The 24174-nt window shown below is 43.2% G+C and overlaps 1 protein-coding gene, 1 long non-coding RNA gene and 6 other non-coding genes across 8 annotated transcripts; 1 reads left to right on the plus strand and 7 right to left on the minus strand.

The window, feature by feature from the left end:
- Positions 1–53: 53 nt before the first annotated feature.
- mfsd4aa (major facilitator superfamily domain containing 4Aa) lies at positions 54–23726 on the minus strand. The gene is made up of 10 exons (XM_044174953.1): positions 23392–23726; positions 21174–21372; positions 20591–20849; positions 16476–16595; positions 16268–16383; positions 15077–15250; positions 4572–4719; positions 3833–3903; positions 2652–2772; positions 54–504 (listed from the first exon to the last, which is right to left on the minus strand). The coding sequence occupies exons 1-10, from the start codon at positions 23622–23624 to the stop codon at positions 455–457; spliced, it is 1491 nt and encodes a 496-aa protein (XP_044030888.1). The 5' UTR covers positions 23625–23726; the 3' UTR covers positions 54–454.
- Positions 5149–5221, minus strand: trnaf-gaa. Its single transcript has one exon. It is a non-coding gene; the product is annotated as a tRNA-Phe (tRNA).
- trnaf-gaa lies at positions 6890–6962 on the minus strand. The gene has a single exon. It is a non-coding gene; the product is annotated as a tRNA-Phe (tRNA).
- trnaf-gaa lies at positions 7987–8059 on the minus strand. The gene has a single exon. It is a non-coding gene; the product is annotated as a tRNA-Phe (tRNA).
- Positions 9921–9993, minus strand: trnaf-gaa. Its single transcript has one exon. It is a non-coding gene; the product is annotated as a tRNA-Phe (tRNA).
- On the minus strand, positions 11015–11088 carry trnaf-gaa. Its single transcript has one exon. It is a non-coding gene; the product is annotated as a tRNA-Phe (tRNA).
- On the plus strand, positions 12614–13840 carry LOC122865943. The gene is made up of 2 exons (XR_006375581.1): positions 12614–12663; positions 13450–13840. It is a non-coding gene; the product is annotated as an uncharacterized LOC122865943 (long non-coding RNA).
- Positions 12947–13019, minus strand: trnaf-gaa. The gene has a single exon. It is a non-coding gene; the product is annotated as a tRNA-Phe (tRNA).
- Positions 23727–24174: the final 448 nt, after the last annotated feature.

Genomic DNA, 24174 nt, shown 5'->3' on the forward strand with positions numbered 1-24174 from the left:
AATGTCTGACGGCTCCGTTCAACCACCAGGAAAACACAACAGGAGTACTGAAACAGGCTGATATGAGTATTTTAATTTTTTTTTTACAGTAGCAATCAAATATGTCGCAGGTGTTTTGACATAAACATCATACGAGACTTTTTCCTCCACAGTCCTTTCACATTCACACTGAAAAGGCAATACTTAATCATTAAAGTATCTTTTTAATCAAGCTACAGCTGAGTTATAATGTGCTGCAAGAGATGATTGTGTCAAAAATGAAATGAAGTCATGTACTGGTCGTCCATTGAGCGGCTTGTTGATCATCAGGCTTCTCTTTAGGTCAAAAATGTGCAGGTGGAGGAGGCCAGGATAAAGCTGGGGTAAGATGTGGGAATGTCCCTTCCCATCGTCCTCAGCATTTGATCATTTGTGTTCTCTGGTCTCCCCCCTCAGTCTCGCAGGGACCTGCAGATCATGAGCCTCCTGTATTTGGCTTCTCCGTGTCTGAGTTTTTAGACAAATCTGAGAAGTAAACAGCATTGATTAGTTTGACTCACAGCTGAGAGATAAAACACAAGAGAACTGACATCCAGCAGGCTTTTGATGGATGCGAACATGCAACAAGTCAGACAAATGTAACATTTACACAAAAAATGAACATCCTGATCTTACAAAGCAATGCACCGCCATATCATAACTTTCATCTTGACCCTTATTGACTGTTAGTGCGGTACACTGTATTTAAATTGATTCAGTATCAACATTTGTTGGCAGCAAATGTTCTGTTATAGAGGGATTTGCACACACACCTGCTGGAAAATTAAAATAATGAAACAGTATTAGGTTGGTAAAACTCCTTTAACAATAAATAACTAAAAGAGGAAAAGCATAAAGAATTTACAATGATGAAAATTGTTGTAAACATTTCAAATCTTAACACATACATTTTCCCAATGTGCGCAACCAATACGCACATTGTGAAAATGTATGTTTTATGAAATTAAATTTGCAATTGCCAAATTTATGACAAACAAATGATGCGTCACATTCACCAAATATTCCAGCCACTCTCGGTGTTTGAAACAAGAGCTTCTAACTTCTACACTACCAGTAAGCTCTGGTTTTCGGGATAAGGGAATTTGGTCTGGTTCTGCTCGAGGTTTCTGCCACTTAGAAGGAAGTTTTTCCTTGCCGCTTCGGAAAAGTGCAAAGAAATAACTTCTGTTATGAATTGGCGCTATTTAAGTAAATAAAATTGAATTGAATTGGTTTCATGTGCAAAGTGAAATATACAGTATAAAGAAAGCTTGGATTCAGTTTGGTTAACTGTGGTGGTTAACTGTCCATACAATGAAAAGGCGCCTGCAGAACTGATCATATTAGTAACACTCTAAACTGTAAGTAGCCATATTATGGCACACGTGAAAGCCATCTTTTTGATGTAACTATTTTAATCTCTTTTTATAAATAATCTAAATCTCAAAAGGGAAAGCTAAAGTAATAATATGGGCAAAGAAAAAAAATTAATAATATCCCCAGCTCTCCTAAAAATGTCAGACTACCCCCCTTTAGCAAATGTAAAAATTACAATACCCTCACCGTTTTCTGACCACCCCTCCTAGGGGGGGAGGGGCTGTCAGCAGAAGGGACACTAAGATACACCAACAATACTGAGTTTGTCAACATACCTTTTCCTCTCTGGCAGACATAGGGTGCTAAAATAATCCTTTGACATGCTGAAATCGAATGTTTTCTTAGCTAGTACAGGCATTTTGTTAACGTTTCAGCCCTTGGTTGCCCATTGTGCCGCAGATTGTTTTCCCCTCCGGTGGCCGTGGTTTTTAAGAGTATGACACATTGCGCTCCATCTCTATCTCCCTTGTGCCTAATTTTTATTGGATGTTGATGATGCAGGAAGTAGGATAAGGACAGCCTGGCTGGCCTGAGGGGCACACACAACAAAAACTTTCCCAACCTCAAAGTGACATCATCTGCATCCAATCACCAGAATAAGAAAGATGAGGATTGTTTTCTGTTACTGTTCTGTTCTGTTACTTTGGTTTCCGAATTGTTGTGTTTTACACCTCTGGGCTGCCGTACACATTTGAACTTCAGTACTGCCCTACAAAGGCAGAGAGCAGTAACTACAGAGCCTGTTGAGATAATACGGGTTTTGTGCTATAGAAACATCAGCTGCAATGTCTTCATTTTAGGCCCTCTTTGGCTGATTTTGACAGTAAGTCCTTAATGTAATATATAATTCTAACAGGACAGTTAATTCCTGCAAAGCTGTGTCAACTGACAGCTAGCTTCCCCCACCCATCACATCTCACTACACCGGTACAATAATCTCTTTAAATGAATTCCCACACCCTGATTTAGTCTGTGTACACTGACAGGTTTTGCTTGTGTTGCTGCTGGTACTTCTGTCAGCTTCTCCTCGACCTGCTTTGGTTCCCGCTCTGTTTGTATGCACCACTTTATTTCCAAGTCAAATTAAGTCGCATTGCATATATTGCCATTTCCTGTTGCTGTGTAAAATAAGTGTTTCTAACAAATAGTTGCACAGACATTTTCTTTAATCTGTATTGAATTTTTATTCCCAAACAAGGTGTGTTCCTGGAATTTCATTCACTCTCTCCATATGTGTCTACCTGATGTGTGTTTACCTGCGTGGCAGTTTCTGTGGATGTGCTGGACGTAGAGGAACAGCAGGAACAGGCAGAAGCCGATGAATGACGCTATTGTAGAACACAACAGGAAAGCATAACTGCCCTGACTGTGGATCACCTGCAGGAAGCGATACACACACATACACACACACACACACACTGTGGGTTTCTAATCTCAAACAAGTCTGCAATCAACACCGGAAACCACAGGACAGGTTTATAATGGCAGCGTTTCAGCTTCATTCTTTCAGACACAGCGAGCCCGACAATGCTGAAACACTTTTAAACCGTGGTCGAGGTCGAGGTCCACAGTAGGGTTTCCATACTTTTGTTTTTATTGTTATCAAATGTTCAATACAATCGGGCCTGCAAGCTGACAGTGATGCAGGTAGACCCTCCCCTGGTATTCCTGGATTGTGGACTTTCTCGAGTACAGTGCTTAACACTGGTACGACAAAGGAGTTGGTGGGAGGCAGAAAACACCCCCTACACCTGTTTCCATCCAGGGGGTGGATGTGGACACTGTTCAGGACCACAAGTACCTGGGAGTAACACCGGGACAACAAGCTGGTCATTCAATGTCTGCAGTACCATGCTGAGGATGTTCTACCGGTCTGTGGTAGTCAATGCTATTTTCTTAGCTGCCGTGTGCTGGGGCAGCAGGGTGAGGACAGTCAACATCAACAGAATCAACAAGCTCATCAGGAAGGCTGGCGCTGTCCTGGGGGGTGGAGCTTGATTCTTTGATGTTGGTGTCAGAGAGGAGGATGCTGCACAAACTGCGAAGCATCATGGACAATGACTCTCACCCTCTCCACGATGTGCTGGTCACGCACAGGAGCACCTTCAGCAGCAGACCACGATGCACCACAGAGCGCCACAGGAAATCCTTTCTTCCTGCGGCAATCAAACTCTACAACTTATGTACCTCAAGTCGAGAGAGATGGACAGCAGAGACATGAGGAACAATTTCTCCTGGGATAAATAAAGTTCTATCTCATCTTAATGAGACAGCCAGTTATACAGTGCTGTGAAGCAAATATTAATGTATCAAAAGAAACAAGCAATATGCAGAAATAACCGTGAAAAAAAATCTGATGAAAACACTGAATGTGGAAGCATTGGTTTGAATTTCAACAAATAAAATGAAATTCAAGAAGAAAGGAAACATGTCTTACCGATCCAACGAGCAGCTGCAGCATCATCTCTCCTGTGCTGGCACTGGTCACCAGGACAGTTGTAGCACAACCTTTAAAACACAACAGATAATTATGTACAGGTACAAAGGACTAACATGACTAATTCATCAATAAAGTAAGTAAGAATATACTAGGGCTGCCCCTTAAAAGTCGATGATTCGTCATCATCAGTCGACTCAGAAACGGCGGGCTAGACTGGTCAAAGGATTGATTCTGTTCTATTGCTGTTTGCCTTGCTAGGGGTGTATAAAGCTAAGCTAACTGGTACACCTGCTACTTATGTTAGCTAGCTGCAAGACCTTTAGCTTTTGCAAAAATACAAACACAGAAATAGAGAAATATTTGTAGAAATGTATTTTCTTGCAGCTATCAGTAGCAGGTGTAACAATACCAGACAGCTCAGCTTCACACACAAATAAATAAAAGCTAAAATGTAAAAATACAGAAATAAATACATGTAGATTTGTAGAAATACACTTTTAATTTGGTTTACTTCCTGATTAAATACCAACATGCATTTGTCTATTAATCTAATTACTTATTTATAAACTAATTTCAACTTATATTTATTTGTTTATTTTATGTATTAATATTTAAAAATGTATGAGTAAGTTTTGGTCCTCCACAAGCAGTATGTGACTTCCAAGATGAGTTGATGCTGACAGTGTGTGTGTGTGTGTGTGTGTGTGTGTGTGTGTCAGAATTTGTGTTAGTTTACCTTTGTAGTCTAGTATGTCCTCTGTAAAGGCCAGCATGGAGGGGAACACACTGCTGATGCACAGTCCCAGCACACAAGTACCGATGAAGAGAAACACACAGCTGGTGTAGAAGATCAACAACAGGCACTGCACCAGTATGACCCCCACCTGGAGGAAACACACAGACAGACAGTGACAGTGAGAGTGAGAGGATGACCATGACTTTTGCGGTAAACAGCCAACAGACCACAGATAAACTTGCTCTGCAGAACTTGACCCACATATTCACTATCTGTGTCGAAACTGAAAAATGAGCCAGTAAATTTGACAAACGTGTTATCCACCGTTACAATTACAGCATCTGAATTGGAAGTTATGGAAAAAAACAAACAGAGTTTCAGTACAACTCTCTCAACGGACATCACGAATCTCAAAGAAAAAACTCACAGCCGATTTTCGCAAAACCTACCTGCAATCATTTTGTAAATCCAAAAAGACGGTGAATGTCTCCAATATGGAAACCTATGCGAACACATGGAGGAAGAAAGGGCCCAGTCAGCATGGATGCAATGTGTCCCTAAAACACAGCTCTCCTGCTGCCGAAACCCGGGATCGATCCAGGGACCTTCAGATCTTCAGTCTAACGCTCTCCCAACTGAGCTATTTCGGCACAAAAGCCCAGAAAACGGTGGCCCCCGCTCGCAAGCAAAACAACATCTCGAACAGTCGTTTCAGAAAAAAACACAAGGTTCCACAAACCATTAGGGGGCTGTTGCTCTGTCACCTAGCATCTGACTAGCTTAGCTGCAGTTTAGAATACAGCTTTAAAACGCAGCTACGTGCTACACTGGACCTGACTGTTGTCTTTTCTGAAATGTTGCGCTCTCTGTTTTGTTGTCTAGTTTTTGTAACTGTTGTGTTCTGCACCTAAGGGCCAACATACATATTAAAGATTCAGTACAGGCCTCAACCTACCTTATCTGAACCAAAAACCACATCTAAGATTTCAAAGCAAACACAAGAAAAACACATGGAAAATCTCAAAGCAAACGGTCACAGCCAAACTGCCCGTGTTCATGTCATCGTCCAAGGGCACCAAGGTGAACCAGCAGGAGTTAGGTGTTTTGTGTTGCAGGAAACCTATGCGAACACATGGAGGAAGAAAGGGCCCAGTCAGCATGGATGCAATGTGTCCCTAAAACACAGCTCTCTTGCTGCGAAACCCAGAATCGAACCAGAGACCTTGAGATCCTTAGTTGAATTGATAAAAAAATCATTGATTCATTTTACAAATGACCAACAGATTCACTGATAATGAAAATAATCACTATAATCACTGAAATGACATGTTTTCTAGAAGGTTGTGTTTTGTGAAATGCTGTAGAGTTTTGTCTATTGTTAATTTGTTTTCTCAAATGTTGTGCTTTGCATCTCAGAGCTGCCGTACTCATTAGAGCTTCAGTACAGCGCTCAATCTATCTGACCCCAACAAAAGAAAAACACATGGAAAATCTCAAAGCAAACGGTCCCAGCCAAACTGCCTGTGTTCATGTCATCATCCAAGAGCACCAAGGTGAACCGGCACGAGTTAGGTCCTCAACATGGATGTGTTGCAGGAAACCTATGCGAACACATGGAGGAAGAAAGGGCCCAGTCAGCATGGATGCAATGTGTCCCTAAAACACAGCTCTCTTGCTGCCGAAACCCAGAATCGAACCAGAGACCTTGAGATCCTTAGTTGAATTGATTAAAAAAATCATTGATTCATTTTACAAATGACCAACAGATTCACTGATAATGAAAATAATCACTATAATCACTGAAATGACATGTTTTCTAGAAGGTTGTGTTTTGTGAAATGCTGTAGAGTTTTGTCTTTTGTTAATTTGTTTTCTCAAATGTTGTGCTTTGCATCTCAGAGCTGCCGTACTCATTAGAGCTTCAGTACAGCGCTCAATCTATCTGACCCCAGCAAGAGAAAAACACATGGAAAATCTCAATGCAAACGGTCCCAGCCAAACTGCCGTGTTCATGTCATCGTCCAAGGGCACCAAGGTGAACCAGCAGCAGCATCTCAGAGCTGCCGTACTCATTAGAGCTTCAGTACAGCGCTCAATCTATCTGACCCCAACAAAAGAAAAACACATGGAAAATCTCAAAGCAAACGGTCACAGCCAAACTGCCTGTGTTCATGTCATCATCCAAGAGCACCAAGGTGAACCGGCACGAGTTAGGTCCTCAACATGGATGTGTTGCAGGAAACCTATGCGAACACATGGAGGAAGAAAGGGCCCAGTCAGCATGGATGCAATGTGTCCCTAAAACACAGGTCTCCTGCTGCCGAAACCCGGGATCGAACCAGGGACCTTTAGATCTTCAGTCTAACGCTCTCCCAACTGAGCTATTTCGGCACAAAAGCCCAGAAAACGGTGGCCCCCGCTCGCAAGCAAAACAACATCTCGAACAGTCGTTTCAGATAAAAACACAAGGTTCCACAAACCATTAGGGGGCTGTTGCTCTGTCACCTAGCATCTGACTAGCTTAGCTGCAGTTTAGAATACAGCTTTAAAACGCAGCTACGTGCTACACTGGACCTGACTGTTATCTTTTCTGAAATGTTGCGCTCTCTGTTTTGTTGTCTAGTTTTTGTAACTGTTGTGTTCTGCACCTAAGGGCCAACATACATATTAAAGATTCAGTACAGGCCTCAACCTACCTTATCTGAACCAAAAACCACATCTAAGATTTCAAAGCAAACACAAGAAAAACACATGGAAAATCTCAAAGCAAACGGTCCCAGCCAAACTGCCCGTGTTCATGTCATCGTCCAAGGGCACCAAGGTGAACCAGCAGGAGTTAGGTGTTTTGTGTTGCAGGAAACCTATGCGAACACATGGAGGAAGAAAGGGCCCAGTCAGCATGGATGCAATGTGTCCCTAAAACACAGCTCTCTTGCTGCCGAAACCCAGAATCGAACCAGAGACCTTGAGATCCTTAGTTGAATTGATTAAAAAAATCATTGATTCATTTTACAAATGACCAACAGATTCACTGATAATGAAAATAATCACTATAATCACTGAAATGACATGTTTTCTATAAGGTTGTGTTTTGTGAAATGCTGTAGAGTTTTGTCTATTGTTAATTTGTTTTCTCAAATGTCTATGCATCTCAGGGCTGCCGTACTCATTAGAGCTTCAGTACAGCGCTCAATCTATCTGACCCCAGCAAGAGAAAAACACATGGAAAATCTCAATGTAAACGGTCCCAGCCAAACTGCCCGTGTTCATGTCATCGTCCAAGGGCACCAAGGTGAACCGGCACGAGTTAGGTCCTCAACATGGATGTGTTGCAGGAAACCTATGCGAACACATGGAGGAAGAAAGGGCCCAGTCAGCATGGATGCAATGTGTCCCTAAAACACAGGTCTCCTGCTGCCGAAACCCGGGATCGAACCAGGGACCTTTAGATCTTCAGTCTAACGCTCTCCCAACTGAGCTATTTCGGCACAAAAGCCCAGAAAACGGTGGCCCCCGCTCGCAAGCAAAACAACATCTCGAACAGTCGTTTCAGAAAAAAACACAAGGTTCCACAAACCATTAGGGGGCTGTTGCTCTGTCACCTAGCATCTGACTAGCTTAGCTCCAGTTTAGAATACAGGTTTAAAACGCAGCTACGTGCTACACTGGACCTGACTGTTATCTTTTCTGAAATTACTCCATTCAGTGCAGTGAGGAAAACTGCAAAGAACGGTACATAGGCGAAACCAAACAGCCACTTCACAAAACACTTTATCAGCACAGACGACACGCTAACTCAGGATTACAGAGCGCCGTGCATTTGCATTTAAAAGCTACAAACCACACATTTGAAGACAGCGAGGTGAAGATTCTTAGTAGAGAGAAGAGTTGGTTTGAGCACGGGCGTCAAGGAAGCCATTTTTGTGAAGAAAGAGAACCCCTCTTTGAACAGAAATGGTGGTCTGAGATTTAATCTGCCCAAAGTCTATCAGAGTGTATTATCACCTTGGTCACGCCTATCACATGCTAATCAGGCACTTAACAGTGATGACGTAGATGCAGCCAGAGAACAATAGGCCTGATTACTGATCACTGGGCCATCTTGAAACTATTAGGTCAGTTTCAGGTGAAACTAGCTATTAACAGATACTCAGGCAGATTCCTTCCTGAGGGCAGGGCTTATGCAACTCAGATTAGCTTAAATTTCCAGTTCCCGTCCAATTTTTTCACAATTGAGAATGACTTCCGGATGGGAGCCGAAACGTCTTGATTCTGAAAACAGTGTCCAGATGACTACGACTGAAACCTTTTCTACGATAGAACACTCCTGGACGAATGAGGGACTACACCGTCTCCTTTTCTGAAATGTTGCGCTCTCTGTTTTGTTGTCTAGTTTTTGTAACTGTTGTGTTCTGCACCTAAGGGCCAACATACATATTAAAGATTCAGTACAGGCCTCAACCTACCTTATCTGAACCAAAAACCACATCTAAGATTTCAAAGCAAACACAAGAAAAACACATGGAAAATCTCAAAGCAAACGGTCCCAGCCAAACTGCCCGTGTTCATGTCATCGTCCAAGGGCACCAAGGTGAACCAGCAGGAGTTAGGTGTTTTGTGTTGCAGGAAACCTATGCGAACACATGGAGGAAGAAAGGGCCCAGTCAGCATGGATGCAATGTGTCCCTAAAACACAGCTCTCTTGCTGCCGAAACCCAGAATCGAACCAGAGACCTTGAGATCCTTAGTTGAATTGATTAAAAAAATCATTGATTCATTTTACAAATGACCAACAGATTCACTGATAATGAAAATAATCACTATAATCACTGAAATGACATGTTTTCTAGAAGGTTGTGTTTTGTGAAATGCTGTAGAGTTTTGTCTTTTGTTAATTTGTTTTCTCAAATGTTGTGCTTTGCATCTCAGAGCTGCCGTACTCATTAGAGCTTCAGTACAGCGCTCAATCTATCTGACCCCAGCAAGAGAAAAACACATGGAAAATCTCAATGCAAACGGTCCCAGCCAAACTGCCCGTGTTCATGTCATCGTCCAAGGGCACCAAGGTGAACCAGCAGCAGCATCTCAGAGCTGCCGTACTCATTAGAGCTTCAGTACAGCGCTCAATCTATCTGACCCCAACAAAAGAAAAACACATGGAAAATCTCAAAGCAAACGGTCACAGCCAAACTGCCTGTGTTCATGTCATCATCCAAGAGCACCAAGGTGAACCGGCACGAGTTAGGTCCTCAACATGGATGTGTTGCAGGAAACCTATGCGAACACATGGAGGAAGAAAGGGCCCAGTCAGCATGGATGCAATGTGTCCCTAAAACACAGGTCTCCTGCTGCCGAAACCCGGGATCGAACCAGGGACCTTCAGATCTTCAGTCTAACGCTCTCCCAACTGAGCTATTTCGGCACAAAAGCCCAGAAAACGGTGGCCTCCACTCGCAAGCAAAACAACATCTCGAACTTCGTTTCAGATAAAAACACAAGGTTCCACAAACCATTAGGGGGCTGTTGCTCTGTCACCTAGCATCTGACTAGCTTAGCTGCAGTTTAGAATACAGGTTTAAAACGCAGCTACGTGCTACACTGGACCTGACTGTTATCTTTTCTGAAATGTTGCGCTCTCTGTTTTGTTGTCTAGTTTTTGTAACTGTTGTGTTCTGCACCTAAGGGCCAACATACATATTAAAGATTCAGTACAGGCCTCAACCTACCTTATCTGAACCAAAAACCACATCTAAGATTTCAAAGCAAACACAAGAAAAACACATGGAAAATCTCAAAGCAAACGGTCCCAGCCAAACTGCCCGTGTTCATGTCATCGTCCAAGGGCACCAAGGTGAACCAGCAGGAGTTAGGTGTTTTGTGTTGCAGGAAACCTATGCGAACACATGGAGGAAGAAAGGGCCCAGTCAGCATGGATGCAATGTGTCCCTAAAACACAGCTCTCTTGCTGCGAAACCCAGAATCGAACCAGAGACCTTGAGATCCTTAGTTGAATTGATTAAAAAAATCATTGATTCATTTTACAAATGACCAACAGATTCACTGATAATGAAAATAATCACTATAATCACTGAAATGACATGTTTTCTATAAGGTTGTGTTTTGTGAAATGCTGTAGAGTTTTGTCTTTTGTTAATTTGTTTTCTCAAATGTCTATGCATCTCAGGGCTGCCGTACTCATTAGAGCTTCAGTACAGCGCTCAATCTATCTGACCCCAGCAAGAGAAAAACACATGGAAAATCTCAATGTAAACGGTCCCAGCCAAACTGCCCGTGTTCATGTCATCATCCAAGAGCACCAAGGTGAACCGGCACGAGTTAGGTCCTCAACATGGATGTGTTGCAGGAAACCTATGCGAACACATGGAGGAAGAAAGGGCCCAGTCAGCATGGATGCAATGTGTCCCTAAAACACAGGTCTCTGCTGCTGCGAAACCGGGATCGAACCAGGGACCTTTAGATCTTCAGTCTAACGCTCTCCCAACTGAGCTATTTCGGCACAAAAGCCCAGAAAACGGTGGCCCCCGCTCGCAAGCAAAACAACATCTCGAACAGTCGTTTCAGAAAAAAACACAAGGTTCCACAAACCATTAGGGGGCTGTTGCTCTGTCACCTAGCATCTGACTAGCTTAGCTCCAGTTTAGAATACAGGTTTAAAACGCAGCTACGTGCTACACTGGACCTGACTGTTATCTTTTCTGAAATTACTCCATTCAGTGCAGTGAGGAAAACTGCAAAGAACGGTACATAGGCGAAACCAAACAGCCACTTCACAAAACACTTTATCAGCACAGACGACACGCTAACTCAGGATTACAGAGCGCCGTGCATTTGCATTTAAAAGCTACAAACCACACATTTGAAGACAGCGAGGTGAAGATTCTTAGTAGAGAGAAGAGTTGGTTTGAACGGGGCGTCAAGGAAGCCATTTTTGTGAAGAAAGAGAACCCCTCTTTGAACAGAAATGGTGGTCTGAGATTTAATCTGCCCAAAGTCTATCAGAGTGTATTATCACCTTGGTCACGCCTATCACATGCTAATCAGGCACTTAACAGTGATGACGTAGATGCAGCCAGAGAACAATAGGCCTGATTACTGATCACTGGGCCATCTTGAAACTATTAGGTCAGTTTCAGGTGAAACTAGCTATTAACAGATACTCAGGCAGATTCCTTCCTGAGGGCAGGGCTTATGCAACTCAGATTAGCTTAAATTTCCAGTTCCGTCCAATTTTTTCACAATTGAGAATGACTTCCGGATGGGAGCCGAAACGTCTTGATTCTGAAAACAGTGTCCAGATGACTACGACTGAAACCTTTTCTACGATAGAACACTCCTGGACGAATGAGGACTACACCGTCTCCTTTTCTGAAATGTTGCGCTCTCTGTTTTGTTGTCTAGTTTTTGTAACTGTTGTGTTCTGCACCTAAGGGCCAACATACATATTAAAGATTCAGTACAGGCCTCAACCTACCTTATCTGAACCAAAAACCACATCTAAGATTTCAAAGCAAACACAAGAAAAACACATGGAAAATCTCAAAGCAAACGGTCCCAGCCAAACTGCCCGTGTTCATGTCATCGTCCAAGGGCACCAAGGTGAACCAGCAGGAGTTAGGTGTTTTGTGTTGCAGGAAACCTATGCGAACACATGGAGGAAGAAAGGGCCCAGTCAGCATGGATGCAATGTGTCCCTAAAACACAGCTCTCTTGCTGCCGAAACCCAGAATCGAACCAGAGACCTTGAGATCCTTAGTTGAATTGATTAAAAAAATCATTGATTCATTTTACAAATGACCAACAGATTCACTGATAATGAAAATAATCACTATAATCACTGAAATGACATGTTTTCTAGAAGGTTGTGTTTTGTGAAATGCTGTAGAGTTTTGTCTTTTGTTAATTTGTTTTCTCAAATGTTGTGCTTTGCATCTCAGAGCTGCCGTACTCATTAGAGCTTCAGTACAGCGCTCAATCTATCTGACCCCAGCAAGAGAAAAACACATGGAAAATCTCAATGCAAACGGTCCCAGCCAAACTGCCCGTGTTCATGTCATCGTCCAAGGGCACCAAGGTGAACCAGCAGCAGCATCTCAGAGCTGCCGTACTCATTAGAGCTTCAGTACAGCGCTCAATCTATCTGACCCCAACAAAAGAAAAACACATGGAAAATCTCAAAGCAAACGGTCACAGCCAAACTGCCTGTGTTCATGTCATCATCCAAGAGCACCAAGGTGAACCGGCACGAGTTAGGTCCTCAACATGGATGTGTTGCAGGAAACCTATGCGAACACATGGAGGAAGAAAGGGCCCAGTCAGCATGGATGCAATGTGTCCCTAAAACACAGGTCTCCTGCTGCCGAAACCCGGGATCGAACCAGGGACCTTCAGATCTTCAGTCTAACGCTCTCCCAACTGAGCTATTTCGGCACAAAAGCCCAGAAAACGGTGGCCCCCGCTCGAAAGCAAAACAACATCTCGAACAGTCGTTTCAGATAAAAACACAAGGTTCCACAAACCATTAGGGGGCTGTTGCTCTGTCACCTAGCATCTGACTAGCTTAGCTGCAGTTTAGAATACAGCTTTAAAACGCAGCTACGTGCTACACTGGACCTGACTGTTATCTTTTCTGAAATGTTGCGCTCTCTGTTTTGTTGTCTAGTTTTTGTAACTGTTGTGTTCTGCACCTAAGGGCCAACATACATATTAAAGATTCAGTACAGGCCTCAACCTACCTTATCTGAACCAAAAACCACATCTAAGATTTCAAAGCAAACACAAGAAAAACACATGGAAAATCTCAAAGCAAACGGTCCCAGCCAAACTGCCCGTGTTCATGTCATCGTCCAAGGGCACCAAGGTGAACCAGCAGGAGTTAGGTGTTTTGTGTTGCAGGAAACCTATGCGAACACATGGAGGAAGAAAGGGCCCAGTCAGCATGGATGCAATGTGTCCCTAAAACACAGCTCTCTTGCTGCCGAAACCCAGAATCGAACCAGAGACCTTGAGATCCTTAGTTGAATTGATTAAAAAAATCATTGATTCATTTTACAAATGACCAACAGATTCACTGATAATGAAAATAATCACTATAATCACTGAAATGACATGTTTTCTATAAGGTTGTGTTTTGTGAAATGCTGTAGAGTTTTGTCTTTTGTTAATTTGTTTTCTCAAATGTTGTGCTTTGCATCTCAGAGCTGCCGTACTCATTAGAGCTTCAGTACAGCGCTCAATCTATCTGACCCCAACAAAAGAAAAACACATGGAAAATCTCAAAGCAAACGGTCCCAGCCAAACTGCCCGTGTTCATGTCATCGTCCAAGGGCACCAAGGTGAACCAGCACGAGTTAGGTCCTCAACATGGATGTGTTGCAGGAAACCTATGCGAACACATGGAGGAAGAAAGGGCCCAGTCAGCATGGATGCAATGTGTCCCTAAAACACAGCTCTCCTGCTGCCGAAACCCAGAATCGAACCAGAGACCTTGAGATCCTTAGTTGAATCAATAAAAAATCATTGATTCATTTTACAAATGACCAACAGATTCACTGCTCTCCCAACTGAGATATTTCGGCACAATAGCCTTGAAAAGGGCTGCCCTACTCATTAGAGCTTCAGTACAGCGCTCAATCTATCTCTACATTAAGTTGCTGCTGGTACTGATTGGACTTAAGGCGCCTAATTGTATTTCATGACCCTACCACTACATTTACTTGTACATGTATTAATTATCTTATGGATTGTGTTGTGTTTTATCTTACAAATGAATACATTATTTCAAATTCTAATAAAAAAGGTGTTAATTCTGATTACATTCACCAACATTTCTGTGTAGTTTATATCATGACAGTAGAAGAAATAAGATCGGAGACAATTAAAGTATTATTTACAAAACACAAAGCAAGCAACCAACAACCTGCAGTCACAGTCTGTGGGTCATTAGATGAGCGCTGAGTATGTTGGGTTTCAGTTCAAAATCCTGTCCTGCTACAGTGATACTTAAGGCAAAATTACCAGTACAGTGCATGTAATCACACTAGAGGTCAAGGTAACAATTCTGTGACTGAAATAAATTTGACTAAAATGATTAGAAAGAACAAACGAGAAAAAGAGGCAGAAAGAGAGACAGAGGCTGCTGTTTTTTACAGTGCCTACATAGAGTGTTGAGAATGAAAAAGCAGTTTAGTTTGGCTTGAAGATCCTGTTGTCTGTATACCTACTCACCACTCGTCTGAATGATGCCACCTAATTATATCACGTGCATTCCCACCCTGATCAAATATTTGGTTAGAACTATCAGACTGCTGTGCATGAGCTCTCTTGCTTTTACTAGAAATTACTGCTCAGTGTGACTCAAATCAATGTGGGAAAAACATAAAACCTGACCCCTGATGTTCACCTGTGGAGCTCTATTCTCAGTGCACTGTGATGTCAACTACTGTATTCACTGTAGGATGGATTTTTCCTTTAAAGTGTGTTCATACCAGACTGAAGGTGAGCAGCCTGGGTGGTGTGTATCTGTAGGACAAGTAGATGAAAGCCAGTCTTCCCACTGTGATGGAGACCCAGAATATACTGTCCAGACAGCCTGCAGTCTTATGACCCATCAGCAGCGGAGGGGACACCGCGTAGGTGTAGACAAAGCCAGCGTAGGAGCCCTGCAGGACAAGAGGTTAGAACAGATCAGATGTTTTCAAGTCTGACATTGTGGGGCCCCCAAAATCGATCACAAAATGCATCACTTCTATTATTAGTCTTTGTCTTTCTTGTATTTAATTAGTAAATAATTGATAATCATGCTCTAAGTTGTGGAACTATTGTTCCCACAATGCTTTGGGGGATGTAAAAAGGTATAATGTTGCTTCGGAGTCTGTTTGTTATGCTGTGGGCAACAACTTGAGCCCTGTTTTTTTTTAGCCTATATTTGTTAACAGTTTGGCAAATCCAAGGGTTTTCAAGTAACTTAACTGCCTCCATGAGCTGTGTGTCACAGCCTCTGCTGCAGCTCCAACTTCTGACCTTTGCCTCACGTCTCTCCCTCCGTGCCCCCCCTGCAACTCTCCCACACCCCCCACATGCCTTACAGTTTGAAAACCTCTGGCATAGAGTATAGTGTTAAATGTTGGGGTGTATAGACTGAATATAAAGATGGACGCTGTGTCTCCACTTCATCCCACTGTAAAAAAAAAATGAAGCCAAAATATCCGGATACAGGAGCAGCCATCTTGCTCTGGTGACGTCATTTGGAGCCAGAGTCTGCGCAGTAGTGATTGGAGTTGGAGCCGTGGTATCGAGGTCCCGCCCACACACCAGGCCAACTCAATCACTGAGCAGAGCTCAGCTGTTAATCATGTCGTGAAACCAACTTTTTATAGCATCAAATCACTAATTAGAACCAAACTTATCAGAAAAACTAACACTTGAACACACATCAGCATGATATGAAATGACAGAAACCATCTTTGGGAAAAATTATTTGACATGTACTTTGAGTTTTTAGTGTGGCTCATGACCCATCTGATAACATGGAGGGGGCGGGGTTTATGAGCTGTACTGCAGCCAGCCACCAGGGGGCGATCCAGATGTTTTGGCTTCACTTTTGGGGAGCTGTCATGTCATCCATCTTTATATACAGTTTGTGGTATATGCGTGTAGGGTTAGAAGAAAGGTCTCACTATAATCCCATCAGTGATGAAGAGGATGGCCCCGCCCAGAGTGTGGAGGATGAAGAAAGTTGAAGGGCGACCCCGGAGTTTGGCAGCGTTACAGCAACCAAACAAACTCCCATGACCTGGAGAGACAGGGATGCTGAGAGGTCTGTCATTTCATTTGAATAGAGTGGTCACACACGCACACACACACACACACACACACACACATTACCTTGACCACTGTCCCCAGTGCTGGACAAAGAGTCTCTGTCAAGCAGACGTGGACTGTTGCTGGAGCAAGGCAACAGTCGCTCATGGTACATCAATGCGAGCACTGCTGCTGGCACAGGAGCTGCCAGGACACACAAAAAACCACAATCACACACACACACACACACAAAGAGACTATTGTTAACTAAGTTAACAGTCAACACTTCCTGTTAGCTGATTCAAAATGTGACCCTTCCCTCACAAAACTAGAATTCACTTCAATTCTTATCTTGTCCTCTGCTTGAAACAGATCCAGTTCATTACTGCTGAGGTGGGAGGTACTGCTTAATCTGACAAGCAATATCTGAAGAAATGCAAATAATTCTGAAAAGTACAAAACTGAAAACAATTTTGAGTGGCTCTGAAGAGCAGCAATGCTGTTTGGAAATTTCATTATATTATTTAATTCTATTTGAGTAATTTTCATGTGATATTGTGCAACACTGCATGGGTAATCTAGTCATGGGATACCTAAATTGTATGATTATGAGCCAAAAAAAGTGGTGCATCAGTGCTGCTGAGTTGTGGTTTTCTTGTTGGCCTACAGGTCCAAGAATCCATTAGTATCACCAGCAAATTATACAGTGATGTTTAAATGTTAAAGTTAATTATACACTTCAATGTTCATGAAAACAATAGCATTTGTTTTATAACCACACACCTCAAGTGTAAACGGAGCTAAAGATTTTCAGGCCACAGCAGATGATGTAACGCATGAAAGACAGATGGTTGAAAATCACTTGTTGAATGTTTAACCTGTTTTTTAGCCACGGTTGCAACGTGTCTTTAGGAATGGCAGTGTTGGTCGGTTCACCACTTTAATCCTAACAGAAACATCTCGACAACTATTGGATTTGCCATGAAATTTGGTTCAGACATTCATGCCCCTCTCAGGATGAATTGAAATCACTTTGGTGATCCCTTAACGTTTCATCCAGTGCCACCATCATGACTTTGGTTTATGACCAAACTACCTGCCTAGTTTCTTTTGCACTTTGCTGGAAAGGTGGAGACGGTGTAATCCCTCATTTGTCCAGGAGTGTTCTATCGTAGAAAAGGTTTCAGTCGTAGTCATCTGGACACTGTTTTCAGAATCAAGACGTTTCGGATCCCATCCTGAAGTCATTCTCAATTGTGAAAAAATGGGACGGGAACTAGAAATTTAAGCTACTCTGTGTTACATAAGCCCTGCCCTCAGGAAGGAATCTGTCTAAGTATCTGTTAATAGCTAGTTTCACCTGAAACTGACCTAATAGTTTCCAAGATGGCCCAGTAATCAGTAATCAGGCCTATTGTTTTCTGGCTGCATCTACTTCATCACTGTTAAGTATCTGATTAGCATGTGATTGGCGTAACCAAGGTGATAATACACTCTGATAGACTTTGGGCAGAAAAAGATGTGCTCTCCAAAGGGCTCAACTTTTCAGTTACATCCAACCATATCCCTACAGTGGACTACATCACAGCCACAGAAACAGCCATTAGGAAGAACAAGATGACTGAAGCAGAGGCTGCAGACCTGAGGCTACGTGTCACTGCAACATTAAAGAGTGCCAAACCGCCTCCTTCCAACATTACATCCGAAGAGAGGAGGGCACTCTCAGCACTGCAGAAGGATCACAGCATAAACATTCTACCAGCAGACAAGGGTCGCTGCACTGTCAACAACCTTCTTGTAGACACAACCACATATCAAAAACTTAAAAGAGATCCAACCAATGGCTACAAGAAGAAGGTTATAGACTGTCTACAGAAGCTTGAGAAGGAGGAGGTGATAGACAGGCCTCTGTACTACAGACTATACCCTGGGGAAGCCATTCCCTGCATCTATGGCCTCCCCAAAATTCACAAAGAGAATGTTCCACTCAGACCCATCGTTTGCAGCACAGATTCCATCACATACAACGTAGCCAAACATTTGACTACAATCTTGGCTCCATTGGTGGGGAACACAGTACATCATGTGGAAAACACACAGAAATTGCAATCACAAAGTGAAACATCTCCAGTTGGATCCAGATGACGTTATGGTTTCTTATGATGTTGTGTCCTTGTTCACTTGCATCCTGACCTCAGAAACAGTGACAGCGGTGAGGAGAAGACTGCAGGAGGACTCCACCTTGCAGCAAAGGACCAAGCTTACACCTGAACACATATGCAAACTATTAGACATCTGTCTCAACACAACCTACTTCCAATTCCGGGGACACTTCTACAGACAGATTCACGGCTGTGCTATGGGCTCTCCGGTCTCTCCCATCGTGGCCAACCTGTACATGGAACAGTTTGAGAAGAAGGCATTATCCTCGTTCCCGGGCACACCACCAAGTCACTGGTACCGCTACGTGGATGACACCTTTGTGAAAATCAAGAAAAAAGACTTGGAAGCATTCTCAGAGCATATCAATACTGTGGACCCCAACATCAAGTTCACATGAGAGGACGCCAAAGAGAACCGCTTGGCCTTTCTTGTTCTACACTCAGAGGAGAGGACGGAAAGCTCCAGATAGAAGTGTACAGGAAACCAACACATACGGATCAATACTTGCTCTTTGACTCACACCATCCACTACAGCACAAGCTGGGTGTAATCCGGACATTACAACACAGAGCCCAAGTAGTGCCCACCGGCTCAGAGGGTAAGAAGAAAGAGAAAAGGCATGTCCAGAATGCACTCTCAGCCTGTGGTTATCCTACTTGGGCTATCAACAAAGTTAAAAGAGCCAAAAAACAGGACAAAAGTGTAACAGAACCAAGAAGGAACGGTGTCTCCATTCCTTATGTATCTGGACTGTCTGAAAAACTACAAAGGATCTTTAGACAGCACGATGTTCCTGTTTTCTTTAAACCAGGCAACACTTTAAGACAGAAACTCGTTCACCCTAAGGACAAGTTACCCACACAGAAACAGAGCAATGTTGTCTACTCCATTCAGTGCAGTGAGGAAAACTGCAAAGAACGGTACATAGGCGAGACCAAACAGCCACTTCACAAAAGACGACACGCTAACTCAGGATTGCAGAGCGCCGTGCGTTTGCATCTAAAAGCTACAAACCACACATTTGAAGACAGCGAGGTGAAGATTCTCAGTAGAGAGAAGAGTTGGTTTGAACGGGGCGTCAAGGAAGCCATTTTTGTGAAGAAAGAGAACCCCTCTTTGAACAGAAATGGTGGTCTGAGATTTAATCTGCCCAAAGTCTATCAGAGTGTATTATCACCTTGGTCACGCCAATCATATGCTAATCAGGTACTTAACAGCGATGAAGAAGATGCAGCCAGAAAACAATAGGCCTGATTACTGATTACTGGGCCATCTTGGAAACTATTAGCTCAGTTTCAGGTGAAACTAGCTATTAACAGATACTCAGGCAGATTCCTTCCTGAGGGCAGGGCTTATAAAACACAGAGTAGCTTAAATTTCTAGTTCCCGTCCCATTTTTTCACAATTGAGAATGACTTCCGGATGGGAGCCGAAACGTCTTGATTCTGAAAACAGTGTCCAGATGACTACGACTGAAACCTTTTCTGGAAAGGTGGAGTTAATAAGATCTGATATCACCCCCAATCCTGCCTTTTTAGATGTGGATCACCCACTCAGGGATTCTTTGAGCAATTTTTCTGCTGTTACTCTGCCTGAACTCACAGACATCATGTCTCTTATGAGAGTATCCTCCAGCCCTCTGGACAAAATCCCAACTCGTTTCAAACTTGATTCTTTGAAAAAGTGACAGCCCTAATTAACAATTCAGGTCTTATTACCGTAACCATCCTTTAATACATGTACATGGACACACATGAAGGCAAAACATGCAAACTGGACAGAGAAACTATTAGTATTGTTCAGTAGAAGAGACTATGGCTTTATGTCATGCGTTATCTTCACTTTAGTCAAATCACACAGCTACACCTGGTTTCACATCTACAACGCCAACGAGCAGCTACAAGCGTCACTGTCATTTATCCATGAACAAGTAATAAACATGTGAGCCAGTATATTAAATAGGTTGCTTATATTAGCCAGCATCGTATACATTTCTGTGTCATCAGTCATATGACACATGTAATATTGATGTGAACTCACACTGATAAGAGCCATGATCCAGAAAGCGTACGACACCCTGGTGATGACTACACCCTCGGTGTGCAGAGGATACTGGGAGATGTTGTGTAGCGCCGCTCCTTGCCCGGCCAGGCTGCTGCGGAGGTGCTGTAGGTCCGAGGAAGAGGATGAGTTGGCGGTCCAGTTGGCACCTAGGACACAGCTGTCCTCTGCCAGGAAAGGATCAGCTACCAGGGGACTGACCAGTGCTCCCAGGCCTATGAAGAAATGCAGGGCCTAGGGCGAGACGTGAACGTAGATCTACTTAAGCTTAGTGGTTAAGACGCATACCATATAACCGCAGTGTCCCTGGTTTTATACTTAAAATATTGATTAGTGCAGCTTTAACTTCCTATAGTTTCTTTACTTCATCAATAAAGCCAGTTAACCAGAATGAACTATAATATGCTGTTATATAGTGCATATTTTTGTATTGGTCCACATGTACATTCACAGTCACATCCTTAGCTGCTTCATCTTGAGCATACAATATAGAACACGCACACACACACATTCACAGCTGCTGTTGCCCCTCCCCACCACTTCCTCTCCTCCTCCGACCTGCAGGAAGATGGCGGAGTCCTTCTGGTACAGCTTCACCAGCTGCAGGTTGGCGATGGTGTCAGTCACCCCCATGGCCTGGCCAGCCAACGCCATGGCGACAGATAACAGCACCACGTGGTGGCACAGCGGTATGATGGCAAACACGAGCGAGATGATGAGAGTGCTGGAGAGGAGGGCTGACAGGGAGGACAGGAGTCTGGAGAAGACACAGTGTATTCAGACACTGACAAGTGTACATTTAAGTTTGAGTGAGTTTTAGTTTGAATGATTGCGTTTTCAACATATTCTTAACCTTTACTTACAAACCCTGTTCTTATGAAACTTGTCAGTTATTAAGCTGACTGTAGAACAGGAGATTTCCAGCTTGTTGCTGTTGCAGTAAAGTCACCTTGATGATCTGCTGCTCCACTAACTTTTATTTACCCACTAGGTTTATCACAGGCCTCCAGCAGCCGTACACCTCCACATTATCTTCACCTTGTATTCTCCTTCTTCCCTGCCAACTTTCCACTCTCCTTTTAACCTTGTCCACTCCAATCAGACAGCCATGTGATTCTTAGCCATGCTAGCAACATGACTCTAGGGATGGCAATGTTGGTCCGTCGGCCCCCCACTTTGGTCCACACTCAACAACTACTGGATGGATTGCCATGACATTCATGGTCCCCAGAGCAGGAATCCTAATGACCTGGACAATCCCCTGACTTTCCCTCTAGAGCCACCAGCAGTTTTCACTTAGCCAGTGAAATTTCTCAACATCTACTGGACGGACTGGCACAGAATTTGGTATATACTGTATATTCAAGGTCTCCACATGATGAATCCCTGGCGATCCTCTGACTTTTCATCCAGCGCCACCATGAGGTTGACATTTTGGGTTTGGAGTGAAATGTCTCAACAACTATTGGATGGATTGCCATAACAATTGCTACACACATTCAAGCCCCCCTCAGGATGAACTGTAATAACTCTGCTGATCCTCTGACTTTCCATCTAGCGCCACCATCAGGTCGACATGTTAACGTGTCCAACACTTTGGTTTCTGACCAAATACCTGCAGAGCTGATGACGCTCCCATCAGCCTCAGCTGCGCTCTGTGTTTACTGCTAACCAGCTAATGCTAAGATGGTGAACAGGCTAAACATTACACCTGCTTAACAACAGCATGCTGACATTAGCATTTAGCTCAAAGCACGGCCTCACAGTGCCGCTAACATGGCTGTAAGCTCTTAGACTGTTTTTTTTTTATTTAGGGCCAGGATAATGAGATGAGGAGCCTTTCTCGAGAGTGCAATTACTCTATCTGACAGAGCTTGTAGATGGCAGACTGAATGTGTCGGTGAAATGGTACAATATTCATTTAACAGAAAGCTGATGTGTGACAAAGGAGGGATATTTTCAGTCCCAAGCTAAGATAATATACAAAAACATTGTGTATCATGTATCAACAACACCTGTCCCCACACATGTCCCTATCCACTTCACACACTCACATTTGCACTCTGGGTCGTGGTTAACTGGCTGCTAAATACTGTATGTGAGGTAAGGCACAGACCGAAAATTTGAATTTGAATTTTGCAGATTTGTCAGTCAAATTTAGAACACAATCAGACTCCTTATTAAAATTCATATAAACAAACTGTTATAAAACTCCAGTGAGAGAAATCCAAATTCTTTCACAAAAGACTTCTTTGGGATTTGTGTAAAAGTACAGATATAATCACAGATATAGATCATCCATCCATTGTGTTCAGCCAGCTGGCGTCTCTGAGACTCCAAACTGAAGCTTCATTTTCTGTAGCGGACCTCTTAAACATGGTATAAAATGATGTTTATAAGCAATTCTCATAAAATGAGAAAAAGTAATGAAATATCAAGGTGATAAAACAATGTTAGGTGTGTTTTTGAGCTGCTAAAATGAGCCTGGGGTCTCCAGGATCCTAAACACGATATGTAATCATTTAACCTTCCAATATGTTTAGGTATTATTAGATGAAATACACAGAGTGTAGTATGGTGACTGCAAAGCACCTGTTAAGACTCCTGATAGGATTACTGTAGGAATATTAGACTCCTGTAGATATGAAAAGCTCAGTAAACTGTTGAGTGGCAGACTGCATATTTCAGAGACTTCAGAGCTGTTTTGAAGTCTTTAAGTAATGTCCGTGTTTAAGTACGGGCAACATCCCGCTCAGTGCTCACTAACCACACTCACGTCTTCTTTAAGAGCCCCCCCAGGCTGCTGCCCACCAGCAGGAAGAACTGCTGGGAGAAGAAGACCCAGGTGATCTGCTGCAGGGTGGACTGGGTCTGACACCTCAGGTCCAGGATGGTGGGTCCCAGGAAGGCGATGCACAGACCGAAGCTGAAGAACACACTCCAGTAGGTGAGAGTTTGCTGCAGGTGGCGCTTAAACAGCGACCAAAGCCGCTCGTCCAGCAGCGTCATGTCGGTGCGAGTCCTGAGCGCTGCACACGCCGACCAGCTGCTCCGTGCCTCTGCCCGCGGACACCGTCAGCACAGGTTCTCTCTGCCCGGGACTTTCCAGGTTAGTTACTGACGGACGTGGCGCTGATTGGCTGATGTCCTGATGTCCCGCCCACTTTCTGGCTGGCTTCAGGTCCGTTTTTCACGACTGCCTGAAGACTCCCTGTGTGAAGAAGTACTCATAGAAGTAGCAATACAACACTGTACAAATACTCAGTATATAAGTACAGCAGTGTGATCAGACAGAGTGTCTATCCACTGAGCATGTTCTGTTTAGAGGAACATACCTGTATGTATAGCTGAAAGTGCTGATGTGGGGCTTTCACACAGTATGTCTCCTTTGTCTGTAGACCATAAAAAATGTTTTGAAGTCATTTTGAAAACTGTGAATTATTAATATTTTCAGTGATTTAAATGACCAGACACAGACTTTCAGGGATACAGTCCCTTTACATGTAAATAGACTGCGTTATAGTTTTATTTCTTATATTTTTCTGCTGAATTTGTGTTT

The sequence above is a fragment of the Siniperca chuatsi genome, linkage group LG2 (genome assembly GCF_020085105.1).
Source record: "Siniperca chuatsi isolate FFG_IHB_CAS linkage group LG2, ASM2008510v1, whole genome shotgun sequence".
Lineage (NCBI taxonomy): Eukaryota > Metazoa > Chordata > Actinopteri > Centrarchiformes > Sinipercidae > Siniperca > Siniperca chuatsi.

Coding starts and splice junctions, on each gene's coding strand:
- mfsd4aa (XM_044174953.1), bottom strand. CDS start 23,624: ATGACGCTGCTGGACGAGCGGCTTTGGTCGCTGTTTAAGCGCCACCTG. Junction 15,251..16,267: donor TCATCACTGATGGGATTATA/GTGAGACCTTTC, acceptor CTTGTCCTGCAG/GGCTCCTACGCTGGCTTTGT. Junction 4,720..15,076: donor GGCTGCTCACCTTCAGTCTG/GTATGAACACAC, acceptor TGTTTCCTCCAG/GTGGGGGTCATACTGGTGCA.